The sequence below is a fragment of the Mesoplodon densirostris genome, chromosome 7 (assembly GCF_025265405.1).
Source record: "Mesoplodon densirostris isolate mMesDen1 chromosome 7, mMesDen1 primary haplotype, whole genome shotgun sequence".
Taxonomy (NCBI): domain Eukaryota; kingdom Metazoa; phylum Chordata; class Mammalia; order Artiodactyla; family Ziphiidae; genus Mesoplodon; species Mesoplodon densirostris.
Window position 1 is genome coordinate 100,977,183 of NC_082667.1, and position 20,041 is coordinate 100,997,223.

Genomic DNA, 20,041 nt, shown 5'->3' on the forward strand with positions numbered 1-20,041 from the left:
TTTTTCATTTTTTCTCTGCTTTTCTTGGTGAGTCTGGTTATCTTTTCAAAGCTCTTAGTTTCACTGATCTTTTCTATTGGTTTTTTAGTCTCTATTTCATTTATTTCTGCTCTGATCATTATGAGTTTTCTTTCCTTCTATTAACTTTGAGTTTTGTTTGTTCTTTTTCTAGTTACACAATACACACACACACACACACACACACACACACACACATATATATATATATGTGTGTGTGTGTGTGCTCCATGCTCCCAATGCAGAGGGCCCAGGTTCAGTCTCTGGTCAAGGAACTAGATCCCAATGCATGCCGCAAGTAAGAGTTCACATGCCACAACTAAGGAGCCCACATGCCACAACTAAGGAGCCTGCCTGACACAACTATGACCCAGCACAACCTAAATAAATAAATAAATAAAAGAATTCTATGTTTACCTACTTTTGACCTCTTATTGCAGAGAGACTATTAATATATTTTATGCTTTATTGAGAAATTATTATAAAGTGGCATATGTTTTTAGAAATTAAAATTTTAAAAGGACTGTATATGTAAAGTAGGATATGTGTTGGTAAGAGAAAGTACGAAGAACAGAATTTTTTTGTTAAGGAAAAAGAAAGTGATTTTGTCCTGAAACTGGTTATTTCTAAATGAACCACCAGGGAATTCCCTTGAGAGGTCTTTATAAAGTTCAACTGGAGATTCCTAATGAAAAGTTCCAGAAAAGCCAAATTTAAATGAGTCTATATGATCAATTACACTTACACAAATAATTAGGACAAGTTTATTGAAACCAGACTTATTTTGCCAACAAATTAGTCTTAATTTGGCTATATTTGGTAGAAATGAGGGTAATTTTAGAGTTAAAAACTTGTATCAGTAATATACCTTTGTGGATATTAAGTGTTGTGTTGTTAATTGTCTTTGAGGTTTAGTATTTACTAAGACTCACTTCCTAGATGGCTCCTTGTTGCTGTCTTACATTATTGTAAAGTTTAATTGAATTATTAAAAGGACATTCTAAGCTCATTTTGTAGCTCTCCACAGTAATATATCTTTGGATGAAGATCAGGTACTCCATGAACAGCAACCAGGAGATTGTGCATACTAGAAAAAACATCATTTAAAGGACTCTCTCCAACCTAGATGGAAGAACCCTTATCAAGTACTCTTAACTAGCTCATGTGCAGTGAAACTGAAGGGAATTGACTCTTGAATTTATATTTCCCACTTTAAAAAGGCCCCTGAACTTGGTCTTTTGAAAGGATTTCTGACCTCAAACTCACCATAAAAACAATGCTCAAATAGAGGAGAAAAGACACCTACAAAAGGTCAAGAAGAAAACAGCAGTGGTAGACAACTGACACAAAAATCTAGACCAGGCCTATAAGACTCATCCTACTAATTCAGTTGTACTGTTTACCAAATGTTTGTCTCCCTATCAAAATGGAAAGCTTCTTCTTTACTTTTAGCTGTACTTTCACCTCAATATTCAGGATGGAAAGAAAATTTTTTAGTGAAATTATCACAGAGTATGGTTACTTATTACATGTATCACTACTTGCTTTAAATCTACTGCTAAAAGTACACAATGTTTGTGTGATAATTTGATATAATTGATAAAATGTATAGCTTATAAAATGTTTCCCCAGCAGCATATATCTCTGTGCTTGTTCACTATGTCTGATTGGTTTCCCCCCAAAGTGCATAACTAGGCAAATATAAATACACACCCCCACACCCACACCCAGACACAGACAAAGAATACCACCACTAAGGGACATGATGGACCCAGGGCAGGCAACAGCCACCCTCGCATCAAGGAACAAATATTTTGATCAACAATAATTTCTATCAGCTTAATTAGCCATTGGTATTCTTATTCCTTCTTTTTTTTTTTTGCGGTATGCGGGCCTCTCACTGTTGTGGCCTCCCCCGTTGCGGAGCACAGGCTCCGGACGCGCAGGCTCCGGACACGCAGGCTCAGCGGCCATGGCTCACGGGCCCAGCCGCTCCGCGGCATATGGGATCCTCCCAGACCGGGGCACGAACCCGTATCCCCTGCATCGGCAGGCGGACTCTCAACCACTTGCGCCACCAGGGAGGCCCTTCTTATTCCTTCTTATCTACTGCTCTGTTGATTGAAAAAGAAAAGATGACAAAAACAAAACAAAGAAAAGATGACAAAAAAGCCAAAGCTTTGTTTTAAACTCCTGGTAAATATAAGTTGTACACCCCATATGATTGAGTGGTACGGCAATTAAAGTATTTGCCTAGAGGCCTCTGATATGTGCCTTTTTTGGCACTTTCAGCCCAGAGTAAAAGAGTGTGCCTTCTGCCCTAGAATCTCTTACCTGACAGCACAGAGGAGCAGGCATGGTGATTGGAAAGAGCTCTGCTTGATCTGAGTTGGAAAAATTGAATCTGCCTCTCAGCTCTGCCTTTCATTAGCTCTATGTTTGGCGGCTGGTTATTTGTCCTTTCTGAGCCTCAGCCTTCTCACTTTTAAGATATAAGTTATGAATAAAAATAAACACTTCACAAGGTAAAAGACAATTAAATAAAATAATTCCCTAACAAACAGTAAGTGTGCAATATGCTGTTTATAAGTGCAGTTTAACCTTAACTTTATGCAGCTTGAAAATTGAGGGACTTCCCTGGTGGTCCAGTGGGTAAGACTCTGTTCTCCCAATGCAAGGGGCCCAGGTTTGATCCCTGGTAGGGGAACTAGATCCCATATGCATGCTGCAACTAAGAGTTTTCACGCTGCAACCATGAGCCTGCATGCCGCAACTAAGAAGTCCACATACTGCAACTAAAAAGATCCTGCATGCCACAATGAAGATCCTGCACACCACAACTAAGATCTGGTGCAGAAGAAAGAAAGAAAGAAAGAAAGAAAGAAAGAAAGAAAGAAAGAGAGATGAGAGAGAAAGAGAGAGAGAGAAAGAGAAAGAAGTATTAAAAAATAATTTAAGGGACTTCCCTGGTGGCGCAGTGGTTAAGAATCTGCCTGCCAATGTAGGGGACATGGGTTTGAGCCCTGGTCCAGGAAGATCTCACATGCCGCAGAGCAACTAACCCAACAACACCTTATCCTTCCCTTGTCAAAGAACTTATGTTATAATAACCACCTGTTCATATATGTCTTCCCCACTAAATCATATGCTACATGAGAATGGGGCTTGTCTGTCTCATTCTCCATTTTATCTCTAGTGTCTAGTACAATATACGACACGTAGTTTCACATAAGCTGAATGAATGAATGAACTAAAGAGAAAGAAGCTAGTTTGGATCAGGCCCATGAGCTAGAACATTAACAACCAGAATTCAATGCTTTGGTTCCAGAGGAGAACTAGCATCTTATTTGGGGGTAACTGGACAGCTTTTGAGTGACTGGGGCCAACACTGAAGTAGTACTGTGATGATTCAGGGAACCCCAGGCCCCAAGGAAGATTATACATAAAACGAAACTGGCAAGTGAGAATGGAATTTAACTATAGTGACTAGGACTCCTGAACATGGGAGAAATCAGACAAAATTACTAGCCCCAGCTAAAGGATGTCCTACCTCTTCAAAAGTGACCCATAATGTGGTCTACAAATGGGTCCTATCAGTAGACCCAATTATATGAAGATAAGGAGAGAAAAGCAGGTAAGAACGGACAAGCAAAGAGAAATTGCATGGGGAATTACAACTGTTACCTTTATCTAACTAGGTTGATATTTTGGAATGCAAAAGAATGTGATGGTAAAAACTTATAATCAAATAGTTTGGAGATCTGTAGTGAAACATGGTTTGTATGCAGTCCCCAAAAGAAATTAAAATGGTATTTTGTCATCCTAGCTTCACTACTTACATCTGGTTAGTGAGGCCTCTGATCCTCAGTTCCCACATCTGCTAAATTGCATAATGTATGGAAAGTGCCTAGTTCAGGGCTTCATATACAGTAGACTCAGTAAATGGTACCTGTTGTAAATGCTGGCACCAAGACTCAAACTTAGGGGAAGAGAATGTTGTCACTTGCTTTGTCCATTCCCCTCCCCACCACCACATACACACCATCACAAACACATTCACAAACACTGGTAGATTTTCTGAGTTTTTCTTTAAGTAAGAAAAAGACTAGTAACTCTCTACCAAAGGGCCTGGAGCCATGTAGGCATGCTGCACATTAAAACATTAACAATTGCACAACCATATGTGTGGTCTGACTCTGAAATTAGGAACATTACATTGATGAACATACACTGCTATTTCCCAAATTTGGTGGTAACCCATCGAAAGAATGATACTTTTCCCTTTATATCAGGGTTCTTTACCTTGGCTGCACATTAGAATCATCTGGAGTCCTTCTAAAAACAAATAATGCTCAGATTCAACCTCAGAACAATTACATTAGAAACTCCTGGAAATAAGGCTCAAGCTTGGTTCGTTTTCTAAAGGTTCTAGGTGATTCTAATGTGCTAATCCCACAACTCTAATCTGTTAAATCTGTGGAGTCCACAGACTATAACATCGGCATTACTAAGGAGCTTGTTTAAAATGCAAGATCTCAGGCCTCAGTCCAGACTGTATCAGAATCCAAACTGAATTAGAATCTGCATTTAAAAGGGGCTTCCCACTGATTCATAATCACATCAAAGTATGTGAAGTACTGGTAGGTATCAGTGATTCTCACCTCTGGCTACACAATATAGTGATCTAAAGGACTTTCGAAAAATGCAGATTCTTGGGTTCTACCCCCTGAGATTTTTATTTAATTGGTCTGAGGAGGACTCAGAATAAATATTTTGAAAAATCACTCCTGAGTACATAAACTGTGCCGCCAGGGATGAGAATCACAATGCTAAGTAGGCAATGGCAGTGATAGGCTAAATTCAGCAAGGAATGCCTTTATGAAAGGTGCTATGAAAAATAAGGCTTAACAATATTCCTTTTCTCCATGGTTACCTCAGAATTGGCACAGGGAATAAATGTGATCTGTCTAGTGTGGGGTATTCTAGTAACATGTTTAAGAAATGTCTATTTCATGTCTCTTCCATAAACATATATGTTGCATTTTTTATTCTCTCTTTGTTATAACTGTAGTTTATTAGTAACTAGCTCTATTTGCATAATGACAATAACCAAACTGGAATATGCTACTCTTAGAGACATGACTCATGTTCTAGTTTTACTCAGTGACAAGTAATTTTAAATATTTATATTAAAGCAAACGGAGATATTACAGAGTAAAATATACTTTTTTGTGAATTTTAATAAAACACAAGGCTTCAAAGAAATTTTGTGCTTTTAGTGGACAGTTCAGGCTGTGCTCCAGACCTCCTAGTAGAATGGATTTATTTTCCCTCTGCCTTTGGGACTAGTTCAGAGGGAAAGTTTGAGGAGCACTGAACCAATGGAATTATTTGAAATATAACACTCTTAATTGACTTGGTTTCAAATCCTCAGCAGTTGGAGGATCTTGGCTTATCTCAAATGCTAGAAATACTGTAATATTTGTCACTTCAATCCCAGCCAAGGGTCAAATGCAGTATCACAAATAGAAGGTAAAATAAATTCTAAAAGTCATTTTTTGGGGTTGACAACTTTATTCACATGATAGCTATAGGGGCTGACAAAGACTTCCTTTAACAATTTCTTTCTTCCGGCAGTTGATTTAGAGTTTGGTTGCTGAGTGTGGGATGAAGGGATGTGTGGTGAAACATACCAGGGGCTTGTTAGAATTCTATGTCATCACGAATCCAGTTTACTTTTAACCTTGTGGCTTGTCTGACACATTTGCAGTAAGAGTTGGGGAATAAATCTAATGCTCCCTGGCAAACACTTGGCAGCCATTGAGAGCAGCATCTTTAGAGATCACACAATCAATCCTAGCACTGGGGGCAGCCCAAATATTGTGTGAGGAGGTCAGAAGTGCCATGGGGTGCCAGAAAAGGCATCCCATGACAGCAGTGGGATCTCAGCGCATACAGAAGACAGTTCTGGAGTGTTGTAGTCAATTCCAGGAGCTGTGGTATCTCAGTACTGATAGGATCTCACAAGGAGCCATATAAGGATAACTGTAATCAGGACAACGGTGAAGTTGAGACACAGCTCCCTGGTGGATCGTTCCATTCTCAGAGCAGCTTGGTGAGAACTGAAGCCAGACTTCTGAAGGCACACAAAAGACCTCCGCTTGTCCTTACCTCCTAACCGAAAGTAACAAAGAAAACATAAGAAATTAGTGAACATTCTTTCCTCAAAGGAAACAGAAGCATTATGGAAGAGGAACGTGTTGGCTGAATTGTGTCCACCCTAAATTCACATGTTGAAATCCTAACCCCCAGTATCTTGGAATCTGACTATATATTTTTTATTTTTTTATTGAGGAATGTGACTATATTTGGAGATAGTGTCTTTCAAGAGGTAATTAAACTAAAATGAGGTCATTAAGATGGATCCTAATCCAATATGACTGGTTTCCTTAAAAGAAGAAGAGATTAGGACATAGACATGTACAGAGCAAAGACCATGTGAAGACACAGGGAGAAGATGGTCATATGCAAGCCAAGGAGAGAGGCCCCAGAATAAATCAGCCCTGCCAATACTTTAGTCTCAGATTTCTAGCCTCCAGACTGTCTTTGGACTAGAGCTGTTACTCTTCCCTGGGTCTCCAGCCTCCCACCGACCCTGCAGATTTTGGACTTGCCAGCCTCCACAATCACATGAGCCAATTATATCACACACCCACACACACACACACACGCACACATACACCATATTGGTTCTGTTTCTCTGAAGAATCCTGACTTATACAGAGAGCCTGGCTTTTTTTCCTTATGACAAAACGACCAACATAGTCCTCATTATATTGTTGCTTTGACAAAATAAAAAATATTACATTTTTCTCTCTCCAATTTCTGTGTGTGTGTGTGTGTGTCTGTGTGTGTGATTGCTTTGCTAACTTAGAGTACCAGCAAGCAAGGTCACCAAAACAGAAAAAATGTGGTTTAGTATTGTTCTTGCTTTGAATTACATATAGAAATAGGATACCGTAATTTTTCAGGTTTCAGGCTGACCTACCTTTGTCTAACCCTGTGAAAGCATGAACTAGTTCAACAGCTGCTTGGCCTCTTAAAAAAGCCCTGCATTGAGCACAGAGCTTACTGGGGTCAACCAAAAGTCCCTCACATAACAGGCACTCAGTCCAAAGAGCAAGTGTAAACCCCATGGGTACTTCTATTTCAACAAGGGCTTGTGCCAGCTATTTTTAGTCAAGTCCAGGATGTGCTATATTGTAAACACTTCAAAAAGCAAGGGTGGTATCTTTATAGTCTGTACAGGTAGTACATGCAGGAAACCATACTTTGAGAACATAAAAGTATTGCCTCCAGTGATGTGGCATAATTGGCACTGTGTATATGCAAACCAAATGAAATTAAAAATTAAAGATAAAATTTTAAATATTTAGGACAAAAGTCTACTATGGAGTGAAAAATTTAGGGGGAAAGAGCATTTTGTTTATTTGCTAAGAGTGGAAGTTCGGGGGGCAAGAAATGTTGTTAGCAAGATTTTGGCCTGAATGGTATTTTTAACCATCTAACCTGACTGAATTATTAATTGTAATTACTGTACTTGTTATATTAGTGTACCAAATTATTAATTGTATAAACCAGCTGAATAATCCTTTTTCATATTATGTAACTGTTGGTATAACAACACAAGTTCAAATAAGATATCAACCAGTAGGTTGTTGAATCTTGGTTTAAAATATGACCAATGATAACTGGTTTATGTTTCATTTTCCTTTTAATTCTTATTCATATTTTTGCCCTCCACATGAAGGACATAGTAAATTTCCAATGAAAATCTTTACAAAGATTTGTTTGAAGGAGAAAGTAAAGAGAATAAAATGAAGTATAAAGGAAGTAGAGAGAATGTGTGAGAATGTACACAAGAGCAGAGGGGAATAAGAAGGTAAGGAGCTTAGGGGTAAAGGAATCTAAAGACGCTAAAGCAGATTCTTCCTTATGAATTTATTAATAAAATTGAACCCTGATTCAAACACAAATTTGTTTGGATAAGTTCTGAAGAAATACAGAGATATGCAAAAAATATGCATCCCTATTTATAATGATCAAAACAACCCAATTCAGGGAGGGCAAAATAACCATCTCACCAAATCTTATTAGATTAAAGCTCTTAAGTAAAGGGAATCATGGATAGTGGCCCAACAAGAACATACTCAGAAAAGGTTGCTGAAAGTTGTCCACAGCTTTGTGAATGTGACCTTCACAACAACTCTGTGAACTTTACAACTCAGGCAAGTTTTGTCTTGATTTTTCTCTCTCCCAAGATTATAGCTGAGAAACTGACTTTTAGAGAGATGTTAAGTTGTTTCTGTAATGACACATAGGAAGTTACAGGCAGAACTAGAACTGGCACACTGGAAATAGTTGCTGGAATTGTGGTTACTCCGTAGGAGTGATTACATGAATGAGTTATTACTGCAAATAACTGTCCTGGCTAGTGTAAATTTTTGACCTTTGGGAAAACAATTTGACATTTTTTTTATTAAGGTTGATAACACTCATTCCCTTTTATCCAGCTATCTCACTGCTACTCTAGAAACTCAAGCACATATATACCTGGATACATATACAAGAATGTTCATAGCAATATTTTCATATTATTCCTAAGCTGGAAACAACTCAAATGTTCATCAACAATAGAATGGATATGAATTGTGGTATAGTCATACACTGGAATGCTATAGAGCAAAGAAAATATATGAACTACAGCAACACATAATCAGATGGGTGGATTTCACAAACATAACTATTGGGCAAAAGAAGAATTTACAAAAAGAAACACAGAATGTGATTCCATTTCTACAAAGCCAAAAACAGAAAACTTAATTATATTGTTTAGGAATGCAGAGATGATAAAACTATAAAGAAAAGCATGGATAAGATTATCTCAGCAATTAAGATGATGATTACCTATGGTGGGGCAAAAGGGGAAGATGATGAAGAATGGACTTCTGGGGTTCTCCAATAATCTATTTCTTGGCCTGGGTGATATTTATACAAGTGTTGCCTTAAAATGATTGTTCAAACGGTATGTATTATACACTTTTCACATTTTTTTCAATAGTCTCTGAATTGACAGGCTACCCATAACACTTATTTATTTCCTATGGTTTACCTCTTACTATTTCTTGCACTTTGATGGTGAACGTAAACATTTGTTTTTTTATGTATATTTTTAAAATAATAAAACACAGCATTAAGGTGAGAATTTCTAATGAATCCAATTCAATCAACACATATGCTAACTATAGGGGGTGGACTCTACTTTCACACACATTTATACCAAAGTTAGGTAAAACCTCAGATCAGCGATCTTCCATTTTTCTGCTGTTAACCTGCAAAGACAATTTTGGCTCCATTTTGAATCTTTCCTGAAGTCAAGATCACACCATATGATCTAAAGTGATTTCCATATGGTGAAATAAAGAACTCTGAATAAATTGTTTGACACTGACTTTCTTTGAATGGAGACTTTGAAAACATGGAAGACATACTTTATGATATGGAAAAAAATTTTTAACTGGGAGGGAGAAAATGCATAAGGTAAAAAGAGGAAAACAAGTTCACTTTCTACTTTAAGAAATACTGTGTACAATAGGCATTGCCTATTTTATTAAGAAATGTAAATATTCCTCTGCTTTTCTCATTTGCAACTTGTACACATATACACACTGTATGCTAAGCTTAAAAATCCTGCTGTTACCTGAACAGGGTCAAGGACACACTGGGCTGCAGTAGGCTTCTTCTCTCTCTCTCCAACGTAGGCTCCAACTCCTGCTCGTCTCCCAGGCTGTCTGGACTCCTGGGCTCTGGGCAGGACCTAAAGTAGTCTGAGGGAGGTGGTAATCACTGTGATGTCACCGATGAAACATCTCGAAGGAACAGCCTCCGAAGGTTGGAGGCTATTTGTGTTTAGAGGGACATGGAAATGTGTTAACTAAGGCTGCCTTGGCGGCCAATTTGTATTAAAAGCCCAGGGACTTAAAATCTTTTCTTTCCAGTTGACTTTTGGTACAATTGATGTAGGTTTTAAACTCATCTTTTACATCTTCATGAGTATCTCTAATATGTTTAAAGCATCGTAAACCGAGAGTGACAGACTAATATTAACAAATCTTTGCTGCATTTGGCTGCCCCCCACCCCCACTCAGCATAAGAGGGAGTAAAAATGTGACTTCATTTAACCACACATATTTTCAGCTTTTTGAAGTGTGAAGAATTCTCTGCTTTGCACATGCACACCTCAAACCACACACACGCACCAGAATTCAACAGGCATCTTTTACCTCCTTCAAAATTGACTTTAGTCCAAGGGATGAAAGCTATCTCCCCAGTCACCTGTTCCACATAACTTTCCAGCTAAGCTGTATGTGCAAGTTACACATTAATATACAGTTTCATCTGAAACAGCTGTGGAAGCCATGGTATATATATTTCTGTCAATATACTAATACAGCAGTAAACCCATACTGCAAAATTCAGTCATTTGGATAGACAGGGGGTAGCAGGAGAACTGGTCAAAACTAGTGAAAAACATGAGTTATAGGATATATCTGAAAGAAATAAAACTGTATAACTTTCAAATATAAACATTAACTAAAACTAGACTACTAAAATGAGTTTGTAATCAACTTTTCAGGTGTCTGGAGGTAAATGGAGCCTCTGAAGTGTTTAACTGAACTTCAAAACCTATCAATTAAACATGACCTTAACAATTGTGCTTGTTCATCAGATTCTTTCTTTACAGATAATAGAACAAACCTCCCCTCTGAATTCCCAGTTAGGGTCAATCAAAATAATACATTCCCAGAAGACATAAACAAAATTCCCTATTTAGTTGTGTTCATAGCCAAACCTTTCCCCATCGTTTCTCATGCACTAGAAATATTACTAAAGGAAAGACTTTCCATTTCATTTCTTCATTTCGATATAAACCTAATGATGGGGAATCTTAATATAACATTCTGTTGTCACATGCCTTGTAAAGAGACAGCTTGCTGAAGTGACAGGTAGTATATAGTAATTACAGTGCAGTCAAACACTGGCAAATTCCTTGAATGTAGTCAGATTTCTGTCTTTTGCTTTCAAGCACTTGCCAGAATGTCTCAAATGCTAGGAATATTTTCCTACTCACTAAGCCACACCCATCCCTTTTTTAACCATTCAAAATTATTTTTTGTCCAATTAAAAAGATATATTTATTGTAAAAAGTTTGAAAATGTAAAAGTATAAAGAAAATTTAATATCACCACCCAAAAGGAAAAAAACCCTTTATATTACTTTTTATTCATATTTGAGGTTGCATAGACACAATCTCAAATTCACAAGATATTTTTGGTAAAAGAATCTGATTCTTGAAAAATCTGTACCTTTTTTAATTCTTATAGAATCAAATTACTCATACTGTACCATGTGTTGCTATTGAATTTATGGGACAAGCATTTATTTTGTATATGTTGGAATAGGAATTAGCTCTACAATATTTAAAATGTTAAATACAATGGGGAAATATTAACATATCACAAAACAGCTCAACAATACTGTCAGTTTAGTTGAATTGGTCAATTTCAATGACCAATGAAATGTAACTTGAAGGATAAATCCATGAGTCAGTTTAGTTGTTTGTTTGGTTGTCCCATTTAAGTTTATCTAGCATTATACCAGGGACTGTTGTGCCTGGTGGATCGACAAATTCCCAGATAGAGACTTCAGAAACTTCTTTTTTTTTTTTTTTTTTTTTTGAAGCTGGGTTTTTTTTTAACCCCACATTTGTTTATTTATTTATTTTTGGCTGTGGTGGGTCTTTGTTTTTGTGCGAGGGCTTTCTCTAGTTGTGGCAAGCGGGGGCCACTCTCTTCATCGCGGTGCGCGGGCCTCTCACTGTCGCGGCCTCTCTTGTTGCGGAGCACAGGCTCCAGACGCACAGGCTCAGTAGTTGTGGCTCACGGGCCTAGTTGCTCCGCGGCATGTGGGATCTTCCCAGACCAGGGCTAGAACCCGTGTCCCCTGCATTAGCAGGCAGATTCTCAACCACTGTGCCACCAGGGAAGCCCCAGAAACTTCTTGACATTAGTGGTTTATTCTGTGATATCATAAGAGAGTGGGATAACACTGAGAATTTAGCTGGTTGTCAGTCTGACATAACCCTCTCCTGAAGAATATGCAAGCCATCCAAAGTCACATGACAACTATTCAAAGGCCTAAGGTAGAGTTTAACCCTGAGGATCTGCAAGTCCATTAAAACAAACAAACAACAACAACAAAAAACCTCACTACCAAAGAAAATTTGTCTCTTTAAATTAACTTAATTCTGCCGGTATTTTCTTTTCTGTGAGCAATTCCCTTGACAACATCCATATCAACTTTCAAGGGGCTGCTCTTCCCATCAGCAGGATGGCATACTAAATTACTAATCTTTGATATTATTTCTATGCCTATTAATCCAGAATTTAGCCAAAGGCCTTTTGTTAAGAAAACAACATTCACATTGACATTGGTATTTAAGAGCTAACTGACATTTATCTCCTCCCACCCCATATGGTATATACATTCTTAAGTGTAAAATATTATACCCTTTGAAAATCAGTGGTGATTTCTTATGCCTGATTAAGAGCTAAACCAACTTGTTTAATTTATTCCTAATTTCCATCCAGCTTTTTACTTCGGGAAGCAAAAAGTGAAGACCTCATGTCAGTCCATGAATTCAACAAGTCTCTGACACAATGGGAGAATTCAGTAAGGCCTTGATGAATGGCGATAAGCTCTAAGCACATGACAGTAATGAGAATGATGATTATGGTGCCTCTCTCACCTTCACACCTTCACGTACAACTGGTCATGCAGCTGCACAGAAACAGCTTTCTACTATTCTCTGTCATTATCCTAAACACACGAGTACAAACCCAGAGAAAGGAGAAACCATATTTCTTTCTTTTTTTTTTTTTTTTTGGCTGTGTTGGGTCTTCGTTGCTGCGTGGGCTTTCTCTAGTTGCAGCGAGCGGGGGTCTAGTTTTTGTTATGGTGCATGGGCTTCTCATTGCAGTGGCTTTTCTTGTTGCAGAGCATGGGCTCAAGGCACGCGGGCTTCAGTAGTTGTGGCATGTGGGCTCTAGAGCACAGGCTCAGTAGCTGTGGTATACGGGCTTATTTGCTGGGCATGTGGGATCTTCCTGGGCCAGAGATCAAACCCATGTCCCCTGCACTGGCAGGCGGAGTCTTTTTTGTTTTTAAGTCTGGATTAAAAAAAAAATAAATTTATTTATTTTGGACTGTGTTGGGTCTTTTTTGCTGCGCTCAGGCTTTCTCTAGTTGTGGCGAGCAGGGTCTACTCTTTGTTGCAGTGTGCGTGCTTCTCATTGCGGTGGCTTCTCTTGTTGCAGAGCACGGACTCTAGGCACGTGGGCTTCAGTAGTTGTGGTGCATGGACTCAATAGTTGTGGCTCGCAGGCTGTAGAGCGCAGGTTCAGTAGTTGTGGTGCACGGGCTTGTTGCTCCACGGCATGTGGGATCTTCCCGGACCAGGGCTCGAACCCATGTTCCCTGCCTTGGCAGGCAGATTCTTAACCACTGCACCACCAGGGAAGTCCCAAAACCATATTTCTTGAAGCTCTCTCCATGTCCTTGAAAAATTAATGATTATTATTTGTATTTTTAATCACTTGTGGCACATGTGTGATTTCTGTCTCACTAACTGAATTTTAATTTCAAAGGCAGGGATAGTTTCCTGTATTTCTTTTGTTTCTCTAATTGTGCATCAAACTGGTGAAGAATCATAACAGATGCTCTAGAATATATAGAAAAGGGCTCAGTTTGAGCCTCTATCACATCATATCTCCTAATGAGATCCGGACATGTCTGAGCATGCCAAGCAAATCTGAGTAGGGGAAATTGAGGTCAGCATCAAATCTACTTGTAAAAGGACCTAGAAGCCACCTGGGAGATAAAACTCCTCTGAAGGGAAGTGATCAAGAAGATACACGTGGGCCTCCCTGGTGGCGCAGTGGTTGAGAGTCCGCCTGCCGATGCAGGGGATACGGGTTCGTGCCCCGGTCTGGGAGGATCCCATATGCCGCGGAGCGGCTGGGCCCGTGAGCCATGGCCGCTGGGCCTGCGCATCCGGAGCCTGTGCTCCGCAACGGGAGAGGCCACAACAGTGAGAGGCCCGCATACCGCAAAAAGAAAAAAAAAAAAAAAAAAAAAAGAAGATACACGTGGTTCAGCAACAGGGAGAATAGTTAGTTATTCCACTGGCACATAACACATTCACTGTGTTAGTCTAGGTCCTGTGAGAAGCAAGATGCCAAGATGGGACTAAATGTGCAAAAGAAAAATGTATTGGGGGAAATGTCTGTGAGAGAAAATATGAAGAGAGTAGGGGAACTGAGACAGTCATCAAACAGCAAGAGAAAGAGGGGAAAAAACAAAGAGAGGTTGGGTAGAAGCATCTTAGACTATAATTCAGTTCCAAGGAAAGTTTGACAAGGCTGTTAAGAAACCTCATATAAAAGCCATCTGTCAGAGGTGACCGATGTCTCTCAGGATGCCAACCTTCATATTACTCCCATGCTCAGTTCTTCACTGAAAACAGCCAGGGAAGCATGGCCTCTGTGCAAACGTGGTTATGAGTTCAGAGCGCAGCAACTGGAGTCCACCTCAATTATGGTTCAGTCACATGTGAAAGACACATTCTATGGCCACCACACTCACATACTACCCATCCTACTTCCCTACAGCTTGATGTCTGGGTCCTAGGGGAAGAGAGACCTATGGATAAAAACTCTATAACTTGTGACAATTAACGTCAACAGTGTAGAACACTGAAAGGGACAGAGAGTTTCTCCCTCTACGTGTGCAATCTCTTGGACCTCAGTGCATCCATGGAACCAGCAATGTAATGTTCTTCCACTGAAGTGTCATGGAGCCTAGCAGAAGCAGAAATACTGATCAAGACTTCCTTGCAGTTTATATTAAGCTGTGCAGGCCTTAGTTGCAGATGGCAGCAGAGAAGAGCTTGAGCTAAAGGGTAAGAAAATGGCAGACACTATGTGGTAGCCAACAGTGTGTGTTCATGAGCACATGTCAACCACACCCTAAAGCTGCTAGAAATAATCAGGAGAAACATTACAGGGGCATGCAGTCTTGCATAATAAGTGGGAGCAAGAGCCAGAAAAATACGTATTAGTCCTGTTTATAATAACCCATTTAAGTCCTGGATTGGTGAGGTGACACCTGTTAACATCATTTGACTTGGAACCAATTAAATTCCTCTTCTCTGGAGCAAGTATATTTCTGCCCTATAATAAGATTCTGCAAGCAAACAGCTTTCTCTCTGCCCATTAAACATAGCTGCCTAAGGGGGGAAAAAAAAGGAGCAGCCAAAAATGTGTTTACTACTAGGCTAATACCACCTGCCCTCAAAACACACCCAGATTTCAGATTGGTTTTGTTATTTTTCTGATGGAAAATAAAAATTCAGCAGTCTTTTGATGTGCTGTTACTGAAAAGTTCAGGGATATTCTAGCCAGACACACCCACTTGAAACATTCTGTTCCTTAGTGAATTTTATCAAGAGTACTTTCACTGAATCTCTCTTGAGAATCTGTCAGTCACAATAACACAATTGCAGTTTCAGTAAGAATAATATAGATCAGACAAAATTGCTTGTTGTTCTCTGTGAATAAGTTCATTTGGCTTTAGCCTTTGGCTATTAAAGCAGAGAGAATAGAGTCATGAAGAATCATGAAAATCTCTCTCTGCTCTCTGTGAATGTAAAGAGAAAACAAAAGTGCCTAGTTGCAGTAATGTAGAAGATTAGCTGGATGCAAGATACAGGCTAGGTTTCCGTTCAGATGAGGGATATGCTATCTCTGAGGGTAATTGGGCACTTGTTCTACAGCCTGGGGAGTAACTTAACCTTTTACACTTTTACAGTAAGTGAATGTAGAGTTGCCAGGGCCTAGTATTCTGGGAATTTGGGCAGCTTATCTGGGAGAGATGGTTCAGGCCTACTCTTCTTAGCTTGTATTTTGTTGCTTCTTGCTCCCATTTGCCAGTATAGAACAGAAAAGGAGGTCTCCACACTTCAGGCCAATTATAACTGTGTCTTCATGGGGGTACACATTTTGTGCTAACAAACTAATCTTTTCTTCTTCTATTGTATCTCTCTTTTGCTAGATGTTACAGCACTCACCAGGCACTTACATGTCAACCACTCCTACCGAGTACCAACACAAGCACAAGAAATCCCTGTGCTACCTTCTCTATGAGCAATCGCATCTGCCCAGAAGCACCACTGCTTGCCTTGGATATTGACCTTGCCTATAAGACATGTTTCCTCTGCAGCCACCTCTGCTGAGTACCACAGCTATTGACTATTGAAGGTAACAAACTTACAATTACTTCCAGAGCAAAATGAGGCATTGGGGTGAGGAAGTGTGTCTCTTTCTATGTGTTACAACCTGTTGAGGAATACCAAAGGAATACTTTCTCACTCTCACTCCAGTGTCTTCCCAGACATAAGTTCATGGGGAAGTTCAGCCAGCGAATACATAGTAGTAGGTATCTTGTTATTTCAGACTCAATTATTCCCTTCATTACTAAGATTTGATACTACGCCAAAATGTGATTCTCTTAGGATGAATTCTCTCTCAGGAGGGGCCTAAGTTCCAAAAATAAATCAGCTTCCATCAGGCTTGCTCCATCAGTAAATAAAACATGCATTCATATATCTTGAAGTGTATCAGTAGACACAGTTTAGGCACAAGCTGAAGTCCTACCACATCAGTGCCCTTAGACAGGTAGTGCAGAATGTTGTGCTTTCTACCAATTATCTTCTCATTGGAGTCAGAGTAAAAATTGGGTTCTCTGCACTACAGATAGAAAACATATCATTTCTTATTTCAGTGGTTTCCTGTAGCTCCCAGATTAGATTCAAATCTTTAGCTGCAGAGGCAAGGCTTTACCATGATCTAGCTTCTAAACTCCCTGACCTCCTCTGCAGCAATCCCAAAACTGCAGTTCCTCAGATGTTCTCTCCATGTGTGCATAAGCCATTCCCTTTGATTATACCATCCTTTTCCCCTTTCCTCAACACCTCCCACCTTTGTTTGATGATTAATAACAGTACTTGATTCAAGTGTCACATTCCCTAATCCTCAAGGGTGGGATGGATGAACCTCTGTGATCTATGTAGCCTTAGGCACTATTGATTTCATTGGTATTGTCAACACTAACATTTCTCTCCATCTCCCCTCCTTAACAACAAGGATTTTATCTCTCACCCATGTAGACCCAGTGGGTAGGCATGCAGTGCATGCAATGTAGCGGGCATTCCATAAAAGTTTGTTAAATAAATATATGTATGAATATAAAGTAATTAATTAATAACTGTTCACATCTGGAGAGTTATAGGCAAATAAATGTTGTAAAAATAAAATGCTCAAGGGATCAATTCAAGAAGAAGACATAACAATTGTAAATATTTATGCACCCAACATAGGAGTACCTCAATACATAAGACAAATGCTAACAGCCATAAAAGGGGAAATGCACAGTAACACAATCATAGTAGGGGACACGAACACCCCACTTTCTGCAATGGACAGATCATGAAAAATGAAAATAAATAAGGAAACACAAGCTTTAAATGACACATTTTACAAGATGGACTTAATTGATATTTATAGGACATTCCATCCAAAAAAACAGAATACAATTTCTTCTCAAGTGCTCATGGAACATTCTCCAGCACAGATCATATCCTGGGTCACAAATCAAGCCTCGGTGAATTTAAGAAAATTGAAATCATATCAAGCATCTTTTCCAAGCACAACATTATGAGACTAGATATCAACTACAAGAAAAAAATCTGTAAAAAACAAACCACATGGAGGCTCAACAATACACTACTAAATAACCAAGAGATCACTGAGGAAATCTAAAAATACCTAGAAAAAAATGAAAATGACCCAAAACCTGTGGGATGCAGAAAAAGCAGTCCTAAGAGGGAAGTTTATAGCAATACAATCTTACCTTAAGAAACAAGAAAAATCTCAAATAAACAACCTAACCTTACACCTTAAGCAAACAGAAAAGAAGAACAAAACAAACCTCCAAAGTTAGCAGAAGGAAAGAAATCATAAAGATCAGAGCAGAAATAAATGAAAAAGAAATGAAGGAAACAATAGCAAAGATCAAAAAAACTAAAAGCTGGTTCTTTCAGAAGATAAACAAAATTGGTAAACCATTAGCCAGACTCTTCAAGATAAAAAAAGGGAGAAGACTCAAATTAACATAATTAGAAATGAAGAAGGAGAATTAACAACTGACACTGCAGATATAAAAAGGATCATGAGAGATTACTACAAGCAACTATATGTCAATAAAATGGACAGCATGGAAGAAATGGACAAATTCTTAGAAAAGCACAACCTTCTGAGACTGAACAAGGAAGAAATAGAAACTGAATAGTCCAATCACAAGCACTGAAATTGAAACTGTGATTAAAAATCTTCCAACAAACAAAAGCCCAGGACCAGCTGGCATCACAGGTGAATTCTATCAAACATTTAGAGAAGAGCTAACACCTATCCTTCTCAAACACTTCCAAAATACAGCAGAAGGAGGAACACTCCCAAACTCATTTTACAAGGCCAGCATCACCCTGATACCAAAACCAGAAAAACATGTCACAAAGAAAGAAAACTATAGGTCAATATCATTGATGAACATAGATGCAAAAATCCTCAACAAAATACTAGCAAGCAGGATCAAACAGCACATTAAAAGGATCATACACCTTGATCAAGTGGGGTTTATCCCAGGAATGCAAGGATTCTTCAATATATGCAAATCAATCAATGTGATACACCATATTAACAAATTGATGGATAAAAACCATATGATAACCTCAATAGATGCAGAAAAAGCTTTTGACAAAATTCAACACCGATTTGTAATAAAAACTCTGCAGAAAGTAGTCATAGAGGGCACCTACCTCAACATAATAAAGGCCATATATTACAAAGCCACAGCCAATGTCATCCTCAATAGTGAAAAACTGAAACCATTTCCTCTAAGATCAGGAAAAGACAAGACTGCCCACTCTCACCACTATTATTCAACATAGTTTTGAAAGTTTAACCATGGCAATCAGAGAAGAAAAAGAAAGAAAAGGAATCCAAAGTGGAAAAGAAGTAAAACTGTCTCTGTTTGCATCCTAAAGATTTGGTAAAGTAGCAGGATACAAAATTAGTGCACAGAAATCTCTTACATACTTATAGACTAATGAAGAAAACTCTGAAAGAGAAATTAAGGAAACATTCCCATTTACCATTGCAACAAAAAAAAGGAATAAACCTACCTAAGGAGACCAAAGGCCTGTATGCAGAACACTATAAGACACTGATGAAAGAAATTAAAGATGATATAAACAGGTGGAGAGATATACCATGCTCTTGGAGTGGAAGAATCAATATTGTGAAAATGACTATGTTACCCAAAGCAATCTACAGATTCAATGCAATCGTTATCAAACTACCAATGGGAGCTTCCCTGCTTGTGCAGTAGTTGAGAGTCTGCCTGCCAATGCGGGGGACACGGATTCGTGCCCTGGTCTGGGAAGATCCCACATGCCACGGAGCAGCTGGGCCCGTGAGCCATGGTCACTGAGCCTGCGTGTCCAGAGCCTGTGCTCTGCAATGGGAGAGACAACAGTGAGAGGCCCATGTACCGCAAAAAACAACAACAACAAAAACTACCAATGGCATTTTTCACAGAACTACAACAAAACATTTAACAATTAATATGGAAACACAAAAGACCCCAAATAGCCAAAGGAATCTTGAGAAAGAAAAACGGAGCTGGAGGAATCAGTCTCCCTGACCTCAGACTATATTACAAAACTACAGTAATCAAGACAGTATGGCACTGGCACAAAAACAGAAATATAGATCAATGGAATAGGATA

The 20,041-nt window shown here is 38.9% G+C and overlaps 2 protein-coding genes across 2 annotated transcripts in view; both read right to left on the reverse strand.

The window, feature by feature from the left end:
• Positions 1 to 5,655: 5,655 nt before the first annotated feature.
• Positions 5,656 to 6,179, reverse strand: SLN (sarcolipin). The gene has a single exon (XM_060105057.1). The coding sequence runs from the start codon at positions 6,116 to 6,118 to the stop codon at positions 6,023 to 6,025; it is 96 nt and encodes a 31-aa protein (XP_059961040.1). The 5' UTR covers positions 6,119 to 6,179; the 3' UTR covers positions 5,656 to 6,022.
• SLC35F2 (solute carrier family 35 member F2) overlaps positions 6,108 to 20,041 on the reverse strand; it is a 121,831-nt gene continuing 107,897 nt past the window's right edge. Inside the window, exons 8-9 of the mRNA XM_060103391.1 lie at positions 9,779 to 9,905; positions 6,108 to 6,192 (exon numbers count right to left, since the gene is read on the reverse strand). Of these exons, the coding sequence (XP_059959374.1) occupies positions 9,789 to 9,905 (117 nt within the window). The 3' untranslated portion in view covers positions 6,108 to 6,192; positions 9,779 to 9,788. The remainder of the gene's footprint in view (positions 6,193 to 9,778; positions 9,906 to 20,041) is intronic.